Source organism: Zonotrichia leucophrys, chromosome 4, assembly GCF_028769735.1.
Source record: "Zonotrichia leucophrys gambelii isolate GWCS_2022_RI chromosome 4, RI_Zleu_2.0, whole genome shotgun sequence".
In the NCBI taxonomy this organism is placed as follows: Eukaryota; Metazoa; Chordata; class Aves; order Passeriformes; family Passerellidae; genus Zonotrichia; species Zonotrichia leucophrys.
The window spans coordinates 71168043-71186422 of NC_088173.1; the positions used below are offsets into that span (position 1 = coordinate 71168043).

An 18380-nucleotide genomic window follows, 5' to 3' on the forward strand; every position below is an offset into this window, starting at 1 on the left:
AAGGGATTAATGGGAATGGTAGAAATGGAATGGTTGGAGGATTTACTGTCAGGGCTAAAGATGCAAGAGAGTGAGGGAAACCCCTGGGCTGTGGAGTGCTGAGGAGAACTTTTTTAGACTTTGGAAAATTATGGGATCCACTTCTCTCCCTCAGAGGGAACAATTCCTTGCCAAGATCCCAGCCCAATCTCCCCTTTCCCAGTGGCAGCCATTCCCTGGCTCCTGTCCCTACAGGCCTTGTCCCCAGTCCCTCTCCAGCTCTCCTGGAGCCCCTCCAGGGTCTCTGAGGATTCCCTGGAATTTTCCCTTCTCCAGGGGAACATTCCCAGCTCTCCCAGAGCAGAGGGGGCTCCAGAATCCTGGAATGGTTTGGGTTGGAAGGGACCTTATATCCCATCCCATTCCACCCCATCCATGTTCAGGGACAATTCCCACTATCCCAGAGTGCTCCGAGGTCTATCCAGGCTTTGATAAATTCCTTGAAATCTCCTTCAGAATTCCATGAGCTCTTTTCCCACTCTCCCAACATTTAACTGGACCCATCCTTGCTCCTCCTTTCTCAGAGGTGTGACAAGAACCAGAGCCTGGTTTCTGAGGTGCACTTGGAAAGTCCGTCATCCCCCACATCCCATGGATTTTCCCTAAATCCAGGTATCCAAATGCTCTCCAAACTTCTGTTTCGACTTCGGGAAGAAAGATCCGGCTGAGAATCCCCTGGATCATTCCAGGCCAGCTCCTGTGGCACGGTGGGGTTTTATAAAGTGTTTTTTAAAGGATGGCTGGAAAAGGGGAAGGTCCCAGACGTTTTCCTGCTGCTCCCTCGGCGTTCCAGGCCGGGCAGGGCCTCAATTAGCGGGGCACTAACGAGGCAGTGTCTGCTTGGCCCGAGCCGGAGCCTTGCACTTCATCACTCCTAACTCGTTGCAGTAGCTCCACAAAGTCCTCACAAATCTTTGGGGCTGAGCGAGAAATTAGGAGCACATTTCTGGTGTTTGCTCGCATGGCAGCTGCGCTGGGAGCTCCTTATTCCTCATTAGTGTCAGACTCGGCAGCTCCAGGAGCTCTCAGGCTCCAGGCTTGGGACAAGGGCATCATCCACGGCCAGATTTCCCAAAATATCCCTCTGGGACTGTGGAAAACCTGTGGTTCCATTCACAAAGCGGGGAAAAAGGGATTTATAACCCCTGCAGGACAAAGCTCTTGAGGTTCCCAACCTTTTGAAGCACCCACACGCCCGTCACCTTAAAGCAGGAGGGATTTGGGAGCAGGGGACGGGGCTGGAATGTGGAGCCAGCCCTGAAATGAGCTCCAAGGCTTTGGGATGAAATCCTGGTTAATATTTCTTCAGTGCTTTCTCTTGAAGCATCTCCAAAGCGTTTGAAGAACATTATTAAGACTTTGGGAGAAGGGAGGATCTCTCTTTCTCTCTTTTCCACTCCACTTGGAAAGGGAAGAAAAAGGCAGCTTGGAATTTATTTGGAGGATGAGGAGGCTCCAGGTCCTTGAAGATTTTTCTGATTATTTGCAGAAGAGAATCTTTGGGGTTGTTCTGGCAGGGGCTCTCCCAGTCACTGTGTTGGGGGGAAATAAAGGACATTTTTAGGTGGGATTCTTCCCTGCATCCATTCCTGGGAGCTCTGGGCAATTCCAGAAGTCCTGCACGTGCATTGGGACAAGGCAGGAAGGTGTTTTTGGGGCTGTCTGCTGTTTTCTTCTGTCATTTTCTTACTCAGCTGTCACCTGATTGCCTAAAATAAACTGAATTCTGTGGTTCTGAGGTGAACAGGGAACAAATATCCTGGTGAAATCCCCAGGAGGTGGGGGAACGCTTCCCTTTCTCAGTAAGGAATGAAGTTCAGCATGTTGAATATTGGAATTGTGGAGCTCAGGTTTTAGATTCCCTTTGATCCCAGCTGTGACCAAAAGCCTGAAGGTTGTTCCTGCCCTTGGGAGCTGTGGGTGGAGCTCACACATGGGCAGGTGAATGTTGCGTTTTCCCTTTTTCCCCATTTTTTCCCATTTCCTGCAATCAGTTCCATCTCTGCCCCTGTCCCATCCCATCCCATCCCATCCCATCCCATCCCATCCCATCCCATCCCATCCCATCCCATCCCATCCCATCCCATCTCATCCCATCCCACAGAGTTCCTCTGTCCCTGCTGCAGATTAGGTTGTCCTGCAGTGAGGAGCAAATCCCAGGAGGAATTTGGGACATCCACAATGTCCAGGTCAGCCAGGATGGAGCTGCTCCAGAGCCTCTGCTCCGGACACATCCCTGTCCTGCAGTGGCTGTGGGGCAGCAAAGGCAGCTGGGATTTCACTGGAAAAAATTCCACTGAAGCTGGTGGAAAAATGTCAGGGTTGGGTGTAGTGACCTTGTTCTTTACCTCATGTGTTTCTGGGGATCCAGAGATATCCCAGAATCCCAGAATGGATTGGGATGGAAGAGACCTTGAAGCTCTTCCACTCTACCCCATCCTCAGGCAGGGACACCTCCCACTGTCCCAGGTGGATCCAAGCCCCAGTGTCCAACCTGGCCTTGGGCACTGCCAGGGATCCAGGGGCAGCCACAGCAAATCTGGGAATTCCAGCCCAGCCAGCAATTCCTTGCCAAGATCCCAGCCCAATCTCCCCTTTCCCAGTGGGAGCCATTCCCTGGCTCCTGTCCCTGCAGGCCTTGTCCCCAGTCCCTCTCCAGCTCTCCTGGACCCCCTGCAGGGACTCTGAGGATTCCCTGGAATTTTCCCTTCTCCAAGGAGACATTCCCAGCTCTCCCAGGGCTGCTCTCCATCCTTTCTCCTCCCAGCCTGGATTTGTGCTGGGATTTCCCTGTCCCAGGTGCAGCTCCAGCCCCCAGCCTGGCTGGATCTCATGGCCTTTTGCTCTCCCACCCCTGAGGGTTTCATGTTCTGCTCCCAAACCTTTTCCCACCTGGATTTGTCTCTCCTCTGTTCCCTTGGATCAAGGCAGTGCTGGAGCCTCTGAGCTCTTTGGGGGGTCACGTTCACACCTTGTGAAAAGCAGGTGCAGCCCCATTAACTCCAGATGGAGGCAGAGCAGTCAAAACCCTTTGGAATTTTCTCCTTCAGCTCCCCTTACCAGCCCCATCCCTCAGGGAGAGGAGAATTCCCTGTAAAAAAGGGATTTTTTTTTAATCCTGTTCCAGTAGCAGGTGGAGTTGGTCACCTGGAACAGGGGATGGCTCCACAGAGCTGCTCATTCCTGAGGGCTGGGCAAGGATGCCACACGTGTGGGGACTCCAGGAGGACCTCCCAGCTCCACTTTTCCCTTTTTTAAAAGGCCCATAAATGAAAATTGGAAAGGGCTGGAGGGGAGGTGTGAGATTTTTTCCGGGGTTTTTTTTATTTGCAGAGTTACGTTTTTTTATCCTTAATAGATTTATAATACGCAGCTCCCTTGATTTGTTTCCATAAAATTAACCAGTAAATTTCAAATGGAAAAAAGGCCCCTAATAGGAACCACCTTGGCCAAGGCTGAAACGTGGCTGTGTTCAGGAAAGGTGCACCAGGGCATTTTTCCCTCTGCCAGGTTTTCTCCTGGAGTGCCACATGTTGTAGGGATATAAAACTTTTACTAACGAGAACTTGGAGGAATTCTGACTTTCTAATTGCCCTTTTTTAGATTTTTTTTTTCCTGGTACGAGCTGCTGTTTATTTTGGGCTCTTAAAAACTGGGGCTGAAATTTGGAAGTCTGGGAGTTTCAAACCTGGGGCAAGGAGGGGTGGGAAGGATCCAGACTGGTGGCCAGGGAAGGGCTGGGGGTGGCTCTGCTGATTCTTCTTGGAATTTGTATCCTGGAATCCTGTCCTTGGCAGTGGGGTTGGGATCATTTGGATTTTATTCTTTTTAATATTTTTAAAGGTTTTTTGGGGGCAGGATTTCGTTGTGGTGTCCACAGAATAAGGCCAGGCTGTTCCTGCTGGGAGTGTCTCAGGTGTGTTGGGATGAGGGATTTTGGTTATAGGTGGGACTGGAGGGTCTGGGAGGACTTTTCCAACCTTACTGATTATGGGATTCTGGGATCTGCCTAAATCCCAAGTTACTGCTGGTTGGGATGTTCATGGAATGGGTTGGGTGGGAAGGGACCTTAAATCCCATCCAGTGCCACCCCCTCCCATTAATCCCAGGTGGATCCAACCTGGCCTTGGGCACTGCCAGGGATCCAGGGGCAGCCACAGCAAATCTGGGAATTCCAGCCCAGCCCCTGCCCACCCTCCCAGCCAGGAATTCCTTGCCAAGATCCCAGCCCAATCTCCCCTTTCCCAGTGGGAGCCATTCCCTGGCTCCTGTCCCTGCAGGCCTTGTCCCCAGTCCCTCTCCAGCTCTCCTGGAGCCCCTCCAGGGACTCTGAGGATTCCCTGGATTTTTCCCTTCTCCAGGGGAACAGTTTGTGTTTGAAGGGACCTCAAAGTCCATCCCATTCCAACACCAACACCTTCCCCTATCCCAGGGTGCTCCAAACCCTATCCAGCCTTTCCTTGGACACTCCCCGGGCAGCACAGATTGGAATTGTTGGGGATACAGAGCAGTACAAACAGGAATTTTTGGTGATCTATGGCCCCACAGATGGGAATTTTTGGGCATCCAGGGCAGCACAAAAGGGAATTTCTGGGAGTCCAGTGCAGCAGAAAGAGGAATTGTTGGGGATCCAGGGCAGCACAAAAAATGGGAATTGTTGGGGATCCAGGGCAGCACAAAAATGGGAATTGTTGGGGATCCAGGGTAGCACAAACGGGAATTGTTGAGGTCCTGCTGCCACAGCCGTGCCCTTGTCCTGCCCAGGGAATACTGAACTGTGAGATCCATGGAATCAGGCCTGGATTAAACCCTGTTTGTGCATGGTGCTCATCCCTCATAGAGGGAGATCCAGGCCCTGTCCTGTGGAGTTTCCTTGAGTTGAGGCTGGTCCTGGCTGGGCTGAGCCTGAACCCTCCTGTGTGCCTGGGACAGAGGGAGAAGCCAGAGAGGAAAGAAAAGGAAAATCCAACCCTTCCAGGGCTTTTTTAATGGCTAAAAAAGCTCTTTGTAGTTTCCCCAGACGCCTTTAGAGGGCAGATCAGGTCCAGGGAATGAATAACGGGTTTGGGAGGTGCTGGATATTCCTGGTGCTGGATTCCTAAGGCAGAACATAGAATTTTTTTTTAAGCATAATTTGAATTCTGCAATAACTTGTGGTGCTTTCAAGGGTGACCATGAAGTGAATTTACAGCAGCGAGATGAGATCAGGTTTTGATTTATCGCTGAGGACTTAAAATCTTTTTAGGCTCAGTCCTAAAAATTGTGGTGTGAGTGAAATATTAGTGATGGATGCAGGGAGAAAAATCCTGGGAACATACTGTGGGAGAGGAGAATTATGTAATGTGTTGACTAAGTTCATTTTTATGTTAAAAAAGACCACAAAAAGTGGTTTCAGTTGGGAGAGTTGGTTTTGGAGAGCAGTGCTGAGTGCTGAATGTATAATTTCATTTTTCTCTGCTGTAATCTCTTCTCTGAATCCCCAACCCTCACGCCCCAGTGCTTAGGAAAAAAAAATGTATTTATCAACAGAATATTTCACATTATCAGAGGGATCTTTGTGAAGTGAAGGCAGGAAAATGAAATTGAAGCTCTTCTGTAAAGTTAAAACTTTTCATATTGGGATTAAATATTCCTTACAGTCACCGTGCTGGGGGAGGCAGGGCCTGGCTAATTCTGTGATTAATTAAAACCAGCACTAACCAAATAATGTTCTGCTTTCTTCTGCTGCTCCCTGAAGCTCAGGGATCCTGGGGAAGATGATTATTCCTGAAAAAGCCATTTTGTTCTCCCCCAGCTGAGCTGCTCTTTGTGGCTCAGCCCCGTTGGCAGCTGCTTTGTGGGTTTCTCATCAAAAAAACCAGAGGGGTTATTCCCAAACAGAATGAAAAGGGCTTTGTTCCAACAAGGATTTATCTTTTTTTTTTTTTAAATAGTATTTTTTAACTCTCCTGAAGGTGGAGGTGCTGCTGCTCCTGGGATGAGCAGGATGCCTGGGTGTTCTTTGGGTTTTAGGGTTCAGCTTTTCACTGTGATCCTTGCTCAGATTCCTCCTAAAGTTGTGATGGAAAAGGGAAGAAGGACTGGCAGGATCCATCTGGGCTGTGCATGGCATTTGGCTCTGATCCACACAGCGTCCCCGGACAGACTGGACAGACAGGGAGGGACAGATGGACACAGGGATGGGCTGGGGGATCAGTCCCAGAGAGCTGGGACAGAACCTCAGCAGGTTCAGCAGGGCTGGAGCTGCACCTGGATTGGGGCAATCCCAGCACAAATCCAGCTGGGAGGAGAAGGAAGGGACTGGGAGCAGCCCTGGGAGAGGGATTTGGGATGTTGTGGATGAGGCTGGAATGACCCAGCCCAGACCCCCCTGGCTGGTGCCAAAGGCAAGGTGGGAATTGTGTCCCTGTGCCCTCCCTCAGGTGAGAGCCCACCTGCAGAGCTGCCCCAGCCCTGGGGCCAACAGCAGGAGGACGTGGAGCTGCTGCAGAGAGCCCAGAGGAGGCCCCGGAGCTGCTGCAGGGCTGGAGCCCCTCTGCTCTGGAGCCAGGCTGGCAGAGCTGGGAATGTTCCCCTGGAGAAGGGAAGGCTCCAGGCAGAGCTCAGAGCCCCTGGCAGGGCCTGGAGGGGCTCCAGGAGAGCTGGAGAGGGACTGGGGACAAGGGATGGAGGGACAGGAGCCAGGGAATGGCTCCCACTGGGAAAGAGGAGATTGGGCTGGGATCCTGGCAAGGAATTCCTGGCTGGGCTGGAATTCCCAGATTTGCTGGGGCTGTCCCTGGATCCCTGGCAGTGCCCAAGGCCAGGTTGGACACTGGGGATTGGAGCACCCTGGGACAGTGGGAGGTGGAACAAGGTGGTTTTTAAGGTTCCCTTCCATCTCAAACCATTCCATGAGTGTTTCACTTTGGTCCATAGCTCAGAAGCACAGGCACTTTGGGGAAGCAGCCTTGGCCAATCCCTGGGAGAACATTCCTCTGCCATGGAAAACAGGATCTTCGGGATGTCAGGGCAGCCTTAGTTGGGCAGGTTCTTCCCAGACTCAGTGAACATCCCAGATCCCATCTCTGTCCCTCAGTCACTGAACTGAGTTACTCTGTTACTCAGTTCCCAGATCCCAGCATGGAACATGTCTCCTTGGGATCCCTTTATCCCAGATTTCCGTGGGAATAGCTGAGGATATTCTGCCTGCAGGTCTGGGATCTGAGTTAGATACAAAGGATCTCTGCTGCTCTTCCCAGATCTCACTTAAAGACTTTCAGGCTGTCCTGTGGAAAAGCCAAAATCCTGTTTTGTGCAGGATTACCCACACTGGGCATTTCCTGGGATTTACTGAGTCCTGTTGTTCCAGGAGAATCAGAGCCATCCCAGGGAGGTGCTCTGACCCTGGCCAGTGCCTCAGAATCCTTCAAACACCCAGCCCAGGCTGATAAACAGGAACAAAAGCAGAATCTTGAAAGGAACCTTATCGGCAAGTGCCAGAGCCAGGGAGGGGGTGTGGAGCAGCACTCTGGGAACTCCCACGGACACTGGGACGCAAGGATTCCATCCCAGGCCAGGCCAACTCCCTGGGGAACATTGTGAGGTCAAGGAAAAGTGGGGCATCCATGAGTGATAATTCCTGTCTGCTCCAGGGCTGGGGGAGCAGCTCCTGCCATGGAAAACAGGGATAACAGGCAGGCTATTCCTCAGGAAAGCAGCAGCTTCCCAGCTGGTGGGAAGGGAAAATGGGAGGAAAACCCCTGGGAAATGATGGAATCAGGCTGGAGTGAAGGCCCTGTGTGGTGTCAGAGCTCGAGCAGGGGCAGCTCCAAGCTGAGCACACTCAGATGTTTTTTTCCAGAATTCCTCCTGGATCAAACCCTGGAAAGTCCAGCCCAACACCTTCCCCCTTCAGTGAGATCTAATCCATGGCTGCTTTTATCCTGAATTTCCAGAGGGGTGAGGGTCCCACATTCCCTGGGCAAGGACAGAGGTGGGGACAGCACCTGGAGAGGCCCCAGGGTTTTGAGGGGCTCCTGGAGCTGGGATTATTCCTGTGCTGGGGGCTGGAATTTCACTGGGGGCCTTTGGGTTGAGAAGGAGCTTTCCTGGTGCTCCAGGCTCGCTCCAAGCCCCAGAGCTGCACTGGGAGAGCCCAGGGAAGGGCAGGGAGAGGCTTGGAGCACCCTGGGATATTGGAAGGTATCCCTGGACATGGAAGGGCTGGAATGGGATGAGCTTTTCCAACCCAAACCGCTCTGTGATTCCATGAACTGCCCAGTTTTGTAATTCTGCATAGAATGTCCTGAATTTGTCCCTTTAGCTCCCTGCTCTCCTCTCCAGCTTCATTCCCTTTTCCTCTGGGTGTTTTTTTTTTTTTTTGTTATTTGTTTTGTTTTTGTTTGTTTGTTTGTTTTTGTGGGGTTATTTTTGTTGTTTTCCAGTTTTTTGGGAAGTTTTTATTATTTTTTTTTTCCTGAGGAAACACAGCCTTTTGCCTGGATATTTCTCCTTTTTAACACTTTCACTGGAGGGGAAAAAAAAAGCCAACCCCAAGCCCTGTTCCCTGTGCCATGCCTTGCTTGTCAGGGAGCGTGTTGGAACAAAGCCTGGCTTGGAAAACAATCCCAATTCCCTGGGAGAGCTCCCAAAGGCAGGCCCTGCACGCTTGGGTGCTCCTGAGTCATCCCAGACCCTCTCACCTGTGACCAGTTTTGGTTGTGGTTCCTCTGCTGCTCCCTCTCTTACTCAGGGCTCTGGTTGGGTCCCAATTACGAGTGAGGAGAGGCTCAAGGGACGTGTGGGAGTTTCCAGGGCAGCTTTGAGTCATGGTTGGGCCTCCTTGGGCAGAGCTGAACCAGCCCTGGGTCACAGCAGCTCCCAGGGTGGGGGATTTCATCCAGGGGTGCTCCCAGCTGGAAAAATGAATTTTGAATGGTTGGTAGAAGGGAATCAAAGAGTCTCAGTTCCATCTCAGCTCAGATGAATCGCAAACCATTTTTGTGCCCAAGAGCTTGGGCTGCTGGAGCAGAGCCCTGAGTTGTGTCAGGCCGAGGACTTTCATGTGTTTGCAATTCTCTGTGGAACACCCATCCTCCTCCTCTTCCTCCTCCTCCTGCTGCTGCTGCTGCTGCTGCCTTGGGTGCCCTGAGCTCATTCTCGGCTCCTCCGCCGCCGTGTAAATGTGATAAATAAACTCTGTAATCGCCCCTCTGAGCTTCCTTTGAAGCTGCCCGCAGATCTGGATCCCACAGAAGTGTAAATCAACACTTGGGCCATAAAGGGCTCCTTAAAAAGTGGGATTTTTTTGGTTTTTTTTTTTTTTGCGCAGCTGACCCGGAGGCTGTGGTTGCCCGAGGCTTTTTATCAATCCTGGTGTGATAAATTTCTCCTTGGAAGGGAGAGTCTGGATCATTCTCTTCTCCCAGAGCTGGGCTGAGCAGCCTCCCCCCAACACAGCTGAGGTTTAATGGGTTTTGTGTGAAAAGCTGAATTAACCCAGTTATTGAATGAACTCCAAGGAGGTGAATATGGCTGAGCTCATCCCATGGGCTTGATCCCATCCATGGGCAGGGACACCTCCCACTGTCCCAGGTGAATCCAAGCCCCAATGTCCAGCCTGGCCTTGGGCACTGCCAGGGATCCAGGGGCAGCCCCAGCAAATCTGGGAATTCCAGCCCAGCCAGCAATTCCTTGCCAAGATCCCAGCCCAATCTCCCCTTTCCCAGTGGGAGCCATTCCCTGGCTCCTGTCCCTGCAGGCCTTGTCCCCAGTCCCTCTGCAGCTCTCCTGGAGCCCCTTCAGGATTCCCTGGATTTTTCCCTTCTCCAGGGGAACATTCCCAGCTCTCCCAGGGAAGAGGAGCTCCAGAATCCTGTAATGGTTTGTGTTGGAAAGGACCTGAAATCCCATCTCATTCCAACCCCTTCTCCTATCCCAGGTTGCTCCAAGCCCAGTGTCCTGCCTGGCCTTGGGCACTTCCAGGGATCCAGGGCAGCACAAACAGGAATTTTTGGGTATCCAGTGGGATCCTGCTGCCACAGCGGTGCCCTTGTCCTCACCAGTGAATATTGAAATGTAAAATCCCTGGAATTAGGCCTGGCTTAAATCCAGGTTGGGAAAATGAGCAGGAGCAAGGGATGAGGATAAATCATGGGGTGAGAGCAAAGCAAAAGGGGAATTGCATTTTCCTCATCACACACTCAATGCCAAAAACTTGTATTTGAGGAAAACTGATGTTTAGGAATATCAGACCCAGGGCGGATTTCAGCTCTGGATGGGCTGAGGTGGAAGAGACTTTTTAGGGAATGAGGAGTGGGGATGGATTGAGGCTGAGTCTGTGCACTGGGGAGAACAAACCCGTCCAGTGCTGCATTTCCAAACTCCTTTTATTTAATGACCTGGAATGGAGTTCAAAAAAAAAAAAAAAAAAAAAAGAAAACCCTCCCATTGTTGGGCCTGGTTTCCTGAGCCCAGGGAGAACTTTGTCAGCCAAACCTCCAACAAATTGTCTGCTCTGATAACAAGTTAGCACCGGGGGCGGGAGAGGCCGAGCCCCTCCTGGTCCCGACAGCGCCGGCTCCGCGGGCAAACTCAAAGCAGGAGCTGCGGCCGTGAGCTGAGTTTACACCTTGCAATAATAATCCCTGCTTTTATCTGATCCCTGGGGGATTTTATAACTTTGGAATGGCTCTCTGGCAGGGCTCCAGCCTTACTGTCATTTTTTATTAACATTCTTTTTTTTCCCTACCCCCGTAGCCAGTCGGCTTTGCTGCTTTTTATTTTTTCCCCCTTCTTTTTTTCCTTAAGATTGCTTAAGGAATATGTATCCCATTTCTAGGGATATTGGGAAATGATATTTGAAAATTCAGTGTCTCAGCCCATTAGAGGGGTCTGTAAAAGCATCACAGCAGGAACTAATCAAAACAACCAAAGCCAGCCTTTAAATCATGGCTCCCTTTAAATCACCAGCCCCTTCTTCCCGGGCCTTATCTCGTGTCTCATCAGGAAAAACCTAATTAGATTCTGCTCAAAAGTAAATATTGGTGGGTGGAGGTGAGGGGAGGTGAGACTGGAGTGTTTGCAAAGGGTGCAGAAAACAAGGTGAAGTTACAAAAATAACAATATTGGAGTTTTAGAGGAGCTCCTTCCTCCTGGAGCTGGGGAAAACAACTTTTCCTTAGGGTGGCTTTGGAGGCAGAGCCTGGAGGAGTCCCTGGCCTGCTCTGGGAATGATCCTGCAATGTTGGGAATGAGCCCATGGACATGTGGGAGAGTCTGACATGCCCATGGGTGATATGGGAAATGAGCCTCATTTGCTGGTGAGGAGTGATTCTCCAGCATGGATGTGTGGGATATGATGCCCATGGTGTTGGATGAAGATAGAACCCTTGGCATTGGAAATGAGCCCATGGCATTGGAAATGATCCTGTGGCATTGGGAATGATTCCATGGAGCTGGGATTGACTCCATGGCACTGGGACTGCTCCCAGCCCATGGCATTGGGAGTGACTCTATGACAGTGGGAGTGACTCCATGGCAGTGGGAATGATCCCATAGTGTTGGGAATGTTCCCATGGCACTGGGAATGACTTCATGGCCTTGGGAATGATCCTGTGGCACTGGAAATGATCACATGGCAATGGAAAGGAACCCTTGGCTTTGGGAATGATTCTGTGGCATTGGGAGTGACTCCATGGAGTTGAGAATTACTCCATGGCACTGGGAATGATCCCATGGCACTGGGAATGATCCCATGGCGCTGGGAATGCCTCCATGCCCTTGGGGTGCAGGTTTGGAGCCAGGGTTACTCGATCTCGAGGAGCTGAGTTGCTTTGAAAAATCCAACTCTGAAAAATTCAGCTACAAAAATTCATCTCCAGCTTGGTTGGGTTGTTTTAGGTTTGAGGGGTGAGGAAGGTAGAGTTGCTGTTCTCAGGCTTGTGGGAGTTTTTTGGGATGGATCCTGGAATGTTGAGGGAAGTCCTTCCTGCTGAGGGCTTTGAATCTCAGGATGGTTTGGGTTGGAAGGGACCTTAAAAATCATCCCATCCCACCCCTGTCATGAGCAGGGACACCTTCCAGCATCCCAGGTTGCTCCAAGCCCTGTTCAGCCTGACCTTGGACACTTCCAGGGATGAGGAGTCCACACCTCTCTGGGAATTTTAGGGTTTGAAGAGAAACCCCCAAAGCTGCATCCTGCAGGGTCGAGCCCTCAGTGAAGGGATGTGCAGAAGAATAATCCCAGGGTGATTTGGGTGGGAAAGGACCTTAAATCCCATCCCATTCCATCCCCTGCCATGGGCAGGGACACCTCTCACTGTCCCAGGTCCCCTAAAAGTCTTCTGGACTGCCTGATGATAACCTCAGTGCACAAAGGTGGAGAGGTGCCTCTGCTTGTCCTCCCAGCCAGTCTGGATAGAGGATTCCCACTAGGAGCTGGGAATTCTGCCCTGATGGATGATGGGGGTGCTCCTGGTCTCCAGGCTGCTGCGGATGAGGGAAGTGGCTGTGCCTGGTGGGAACTTCGCCTCCAGGATCCCAACACTTTGTGTTTGATCCTAAAAGCAGCATCAGCCGTGACCAGGCCTTGGCTCTCCTGCCTTTTTTATGCTCCTGTGGAGCAGAGCGAGCCAGGATTGATGGTCCTGGATAACAGAGGCAATCCCACAGGATAACCCCAAACTGGCCTCACTTTCCTGGAAACCACACCAAAAGGTGGGGGGATTTTGGGTTGTATTTATCATCTCCTGAGGGTTTTAGGCTTCCTTCAGCCCTGCTTCTGTCAGTTTTCTGAGGGAACCCTGAGTGTCACCCGGCCTTTGATGTGGGGAACTCATCCCTTGGTGGGGAACAGAGCCCCCAAACCCCCCAGTGTTACTCTGCAGGTCGGGTTTGATCCTTCCTGTACCACAACGAATCCATGGAAAAGTTGTTCTGCTGCACTCCGGCCCGGGGAGGTGCTGGGAATGAGCTGGGGAGTTCCTTTGGATAATCCCGAATTTCTCTGGAGCTGCTTCCTCTGGGCCTCCCCCCAGCCCTGCCTTTCCCTCACAGTGAAACCCAAACCTCGCTGACTTCACGGAGCTGAGGAAAATTCGATATTTCTCACTTGTAGGTCACCTCAGTCCAGATTGTTTCCTGCCGGGAGGGAGCGGGGGGTTGGGAATGCCCTGGTGGGATGGAGATGGAAAAGCCATTCCCGTTCCTCCTGGGGTGTGCAGGGCCTGGCTCCAGGATTACTCCTTCATTCTGCGCTCGGGGCATTCCTGTTCCTGCTGCAGTGGGAACGTGCCCATCACAGGTCGGGATTTGGCTCCAGTGTTCCCAGAAAGGGAAGGGAACAAAGCTCCACTGAGTGATGTGAGGTCATTCAGGCAGAAATCCCTGGAAAATCACATCCAGTTTAAAACTCCCCCCACAAAAATCCTAAAAGGTGAAGATTTCTCAAGGTCCCAATTGCTCCTTGTGGGCTGGAAACCTTTTGTGCTTTTGAGAGCATCCTCTGGCTGCTTTTTAGGATATGTGGGAGTTGGGGCATTCAAATTTTTCCTTTTTTATTAATTCAGAGAGTGGGTGGGCCCTGGCACAGGGTGCCCAGAGCAGCTGTGGCTGCCCCTGGATCCCTGTTAGTGTCCAAGGCCAGGTTGGACACTGGGGCTTGGAGCACCCTGGGATAGGGGAAGGTGTCTCTGGGGGTGGAATTGGGATGGGATTTATGGTCACTTCTAACCCAAACTGTTCCTAGATTCTGTGATTTTCCCAGCTGGTGCTTGGATTTCAATCCAGATCAAAACTCTTCTCTTGATAAATCAGTTTATTTGCATTAAAAGTGCAAAATCAAAGCTTGGCGGGTAAATTCCATGTGGGGCTCCTTGTCCTGTAGCAATGCCGGAGGGACAGATTTCCTTGATTTCTAAATAACTGTAATTTATGAGGTCTTATCAACATTTGGTTTGGATCTTATCAATATTCAAATTTCCATCCTGACGCAGTCCCTTATTGAAAGACAAACCATGTCTGACCATGTCCTGCTGTGCTCCCAACACAGGGAAGATTAATCCCTGTTGGAAAACAGAGGTGGGACCAAGGTTGGTGATCCTTCCATGGATCCTTGGTGGCACCAGCTCCATGTCCAGGCTGAAATCCCGTGTGTTTCATGCTGAGGGCTGGGGCAGGGGAGTCCAGGGCTGGCAGCAGCATCCTCCAGCTCGTTATCCCAGATTTCCCTCTCCCATGACCGCCTGTGCTCTCCAGGCCCACTCCACCCTGCTTAACGAGCCGTGTCCAGCTCAGGGCCTCATCCAAAACTGCGCCTTTTCCCACCCTTTGATTCTCCCCTCTCCAGAAGGAGAAGGATTACATAAACTGGAGGGTTTAATGAGTGCACTGGGCTTGCTTTTGGGGGAATTTCCAGTGGATTCAGGGTTATAACTTCATTAGGCCTCATTGGGAAACTCATGGCAGCGCTGGGCGGGCCCGAGCCCCGACCCTTTGTTGTGTTCTCTTCTGAAGGACCGAGCGCTCCCGCCCCTTTTTGAAGTCCTAATTCCCTTTATGGGATGTTGCAAGGCCTTTCTATAGAGTGCTGCCTCTGAAGTCCGAAAATCCTGGTGCCAAAAATGCCCCTTTCCCCATTGGCCTCGTGTCCTGATGTCGGGAGCAAAACTTTGTCCTGAGCAGCGTCCACCCAGACCTTTCCCTCTGGGCTCTGTTGCAAAAATTCCCATTGTTGGGATTCATCCCCGAAGAGATTTTTTTTTTTTTTAAAGGGATGGGGTTGGAAGTCCCCTGGCTCAGCTGGGAGGAGCACTCGGAGTAAATAAACTCCAGGGCTACTCCTGCTTTCCAACCACTAGAGGTCAAGGTTGTGCTGTGGGATAACACATCCCGCAAGGATTCACATCCCTATCCAAGGATTCGCTCCTGTTCCTGCTGCAGCTGCCTCCAGGGGCAGCTTTGTACAGGGAATTTTGTTAGGGGTTGGCCAGCTGGTTAATTAATTCAGAGCTGATTGTGTGTGCTCAGGGTGAGGAGCACTTTGAGGTGGATTTTCCGAGGAATGGGATGTCCATACCTGGATCTTCCAAGGAATGGCGCCTTCATGCCATGCTTGGATTTCAGTATTCCTCAGGTGTAGGAATTATCCAGTGCCCAGTCCCTGGTGGGGTTTTGCTTCCCAAGGGGAGATTCCAAAGGGATTTCCAGGCTGGCAAAAATCAAAGCTGCTCCTGAATTATTTTTGGTGGGATGTTAAAACTTCCAAGTTTTGAAAAGGAAATAATCTGGGAGGTTTGCACACAGATTAAGCACACTCTGTGCTCTCTGCTGTTCAGGTAGGAAAAGTAATTAATAATTAGAGATTTTTAGTAGTAATTAATAATGTTTAATTCTCTCGGTATTGCTGACAGTTGGATCTCCAACAGGTTTAATGGTTTTCCTGCTTCCTTCTAAATCCAGGCTGCCACATTCCCATAGGGAAGGCCTTTTGCCACCTCAGAGACTCCTGGAATTCCAGAATGTCCAGGAGCTACCTGGGCTTGTGGAAAGTGTCCTTGTCTATGGAATGAGAGGATCCTGAACATCCTGTCCGTGATTCCATAATTTCCACACACCTTTCTCCTGATGCATCAGAAATCCATAGCATAATACAGGGAGGAACCCTCTAAATCTGTCTAAATCTGTATAAATTCCAGGTTTTCCAAGTTTTTTTTTCCAGTTACACCAGCTCACAAGCCCATGTGTCCAGCAGGGCCACATTCATGGGATTGGCCTTTTTCCCTGATTTTGGCTGGGATTTGACCCCTTGTGTGTTCGTGCCATTCCCATTCCTTGCCCTTGGGTTTGAACTTGATCAGCTCCTGAACAAGTGGGGCTGAACAATTTTTCCTGTTGATTATTATGCTCCATATCAAAGGAAAAACAGTGGAATTTTTGCAGGAGGGCACAGTGTGACCTCGGCCGCCAGACAACCCCAGAACCCCTGGAATAACTCGGCGTGTTCCCAGCCCTCCATCCCGCTGCTTCCAGCACGTTTTCCTTGAGCACCTTTTACAGCTCGTTCCGCACATCAACAATGCGCAATTAAACCCTCCTGGGCTCCCACAAAAATGCTTTCAGGAACCTCTGGGGTCCAGATGTGGAATGTTTTGTGCCGCCACGGCTGGGAAAGAGGAACAAACCCGGCGGTTCAGGAGGTCCCTGTGACAGTCACCACATGGCCCGCGGGCCAATATCGCCGCAGCTGGGCCGTAAACGGATCAATGTGGCAGCACGGGGGCCGGGGCGCTGGGATTTGGAAAGAGTCAGGAGCGTGTTTGGATTGTTGCATAATCCCTGGCCTGCTTTGCAAATGGATCTGGGAATATCTGGCTCGGGGGGAAAGGCGACGTGTCGGAATTCCGCCGAGCGCGTGGCGCCTCCGGCCTCCTTTGTCCCCGTTCAGGGCTGGCTGCTCCTCGTGCCTGAAAACCAAGTGAAACCCCAGGTGGAATCTGTGTTTGCTCCTAGGCACAGCAGCAGAGGAACCTGGACAACATCGTGTCCCAGCAGCCCAGGATTGGCGGGGGGAAGAAATCCAAGAAGGAATTCAGCGCCAGCTCCGAGCTGGAGGTGAAGAACACCAGCCCCATGTCGGAGCAGGATTCGGGGATCCTGGATGTGGAAGATGAGGATGAGGAGGAAGAGGTAAACACCAAACTGGGCGGTGTGGGGTGCCTGTGGTGTCTCAAGAGTCTCAAGGTGCCTGTGGCTCCTTGCTCGTGGAGGAGTCCTGAAGGTGCAGAAGAAGCTGGAGAACATGGGATGGGTCTCCAAATGTGGTTATTTTGTGGTTTTATCCCTATTCCCATTCCTGGGCTCAGTAGAGAGGCCAAGGATTGGGAAATGCCCACCCCAGTCTGTCCCAGCATCTTGGTGCTGCAGGAGAACATCCATCCCTCGTGGAAACATGGCTCCATAACCTGATTTTTGGCCTTTTCCTTTGTCCTGGTTTGTCTTTGGATAAGGGACTGTGTCAGGATAGAAATTTGAATTCCTTGATGTTCTCCCTTCTTCCCTTCCTGCTGCAGCTTGCTGGCATCTGACAGAGGGTTTTGGGAACCACATAACCTGGGGATGGTGTTGGTTTTTCCTTCCTCCCAGTGCTGGTTCACCTGGGATTTGGGATGTTTCCCATGGAATTGAGCCTCGTGTCTCAGGAAAGGCAGCTCAGACATCCAGACCTGCAGTGCAGGACCTGAGGGGGTTGAGCCTTTGGATGTGTCCATCATTCCTTGGGATGCAGCCGTGTCCTGGACCTTTTGGGAAGTTCTGTCTGGATGGGAAGAACTTTGGGAAGTTCTCTCTGCTCCTCTGGATGGCTTTTCTCACTTGTTGATGCCTCTTTTGTTGGGAAAATGATCTTTTCAGCTGCAACCAGTCCCTGGGCTGGGGGGTGTTTGCAACCCTGTCCGTGACAGTCCCTGGGCAGACATGGAGGGGATCAAGGACAAACTGGAAATTTGAAATTGGGGTTGTTCAAGTGATTCTGGGCTTTGTTTTCTCCCTGCAAATCCATTCCCTCCTTTCCATGGCTACTGTGCATTCGGAGCAGAGCGAGGTCACACCTTCCTCCATGGGGATGGAGTTGTGGGGTCAGCCCTGAGCCCTCCTGGGGCCTGCTCTGGGACCCTCTGGGTGTGGCTCCACATTCCTACAGCAGCATGGAATGAGAGACCAGGGCTGGAGCCAGGCTGGGAGGGCTGGGAATGTTCCCCTGGAGAAGGGAAGGCTCCAGGCAGAGCCCAGAGCCCCTGGCAGGGCCTGGAGGGGCTCCAGGAGAGCTGGAGAGGGACTGGGGACAAGGGATGGAGGGACAGGAGCCAGGGAACGGCTCCCACTGGGAAAGGGGAGATTGGGCTGGGATCTTGGCAAGGAATTGCTGGCTGGGCTGGAATTCCCAGATTTGCTGTGGCTGCCCCTGGATCCCTGGAAGTGCTCAAGGCCAGGTTGGACACTGGGGCTTGGATCCACCTGGGACAGTGGGAGGTGTCCCTGGAGTTGGATCCAGATGGTATTTAAGGTGCCTTCCCACCCAAACCCATTCCGTGATTCCATGGTTCTGGCCTGTCTCAGGCAGGTGAATCCCACCTCTGGGTGTGGTGGCCCTTTGGTGACCTCCCAGGGGTGACCCTGCGGTGGGGATGGACAGGAGGGGCTGTCCTGTCCTGTCCTGTCCCTGTCCCAGGGTGGGCAGGGGCCGCTGTCCGTGGTGATGAACAGCACAGGGGGAGGGGCAGCAGCCACGGGACCCCCGGGTGCACCTGGCCAGGTGTCCTGGAGGAGATGCCATGGGGGAGTTCCCATGGGGAATATACCAT

At 51.8% G+C, this 18380-nt stretch overlaps 1 protein-coding gene across 4 annotated transcripts in view; it reads left to right on the forward strand.

Annotated features, from left to right (window-relative positions):
* Positions 1-18380, forward strand: part of EXOC6B (exocyst complex component 6B) — a 299395-nt gene that overhangs the window by 119532 nt on the left and 161483 nt on the right. For all 4 annotated transcript variants that reach the window (XM_064712101.1, XM_064712102.1, XM_064712103.1 and 1 more), the window contains one exon: positions 16531-16707. In XM_064712101.1, coding sequence (XP_064568171.1) covers positions 16531-16707 — 177 coding nt within the window. The remainder of the gene's footprint in view (positions 1-16530; positions 16708-18380) is intronic.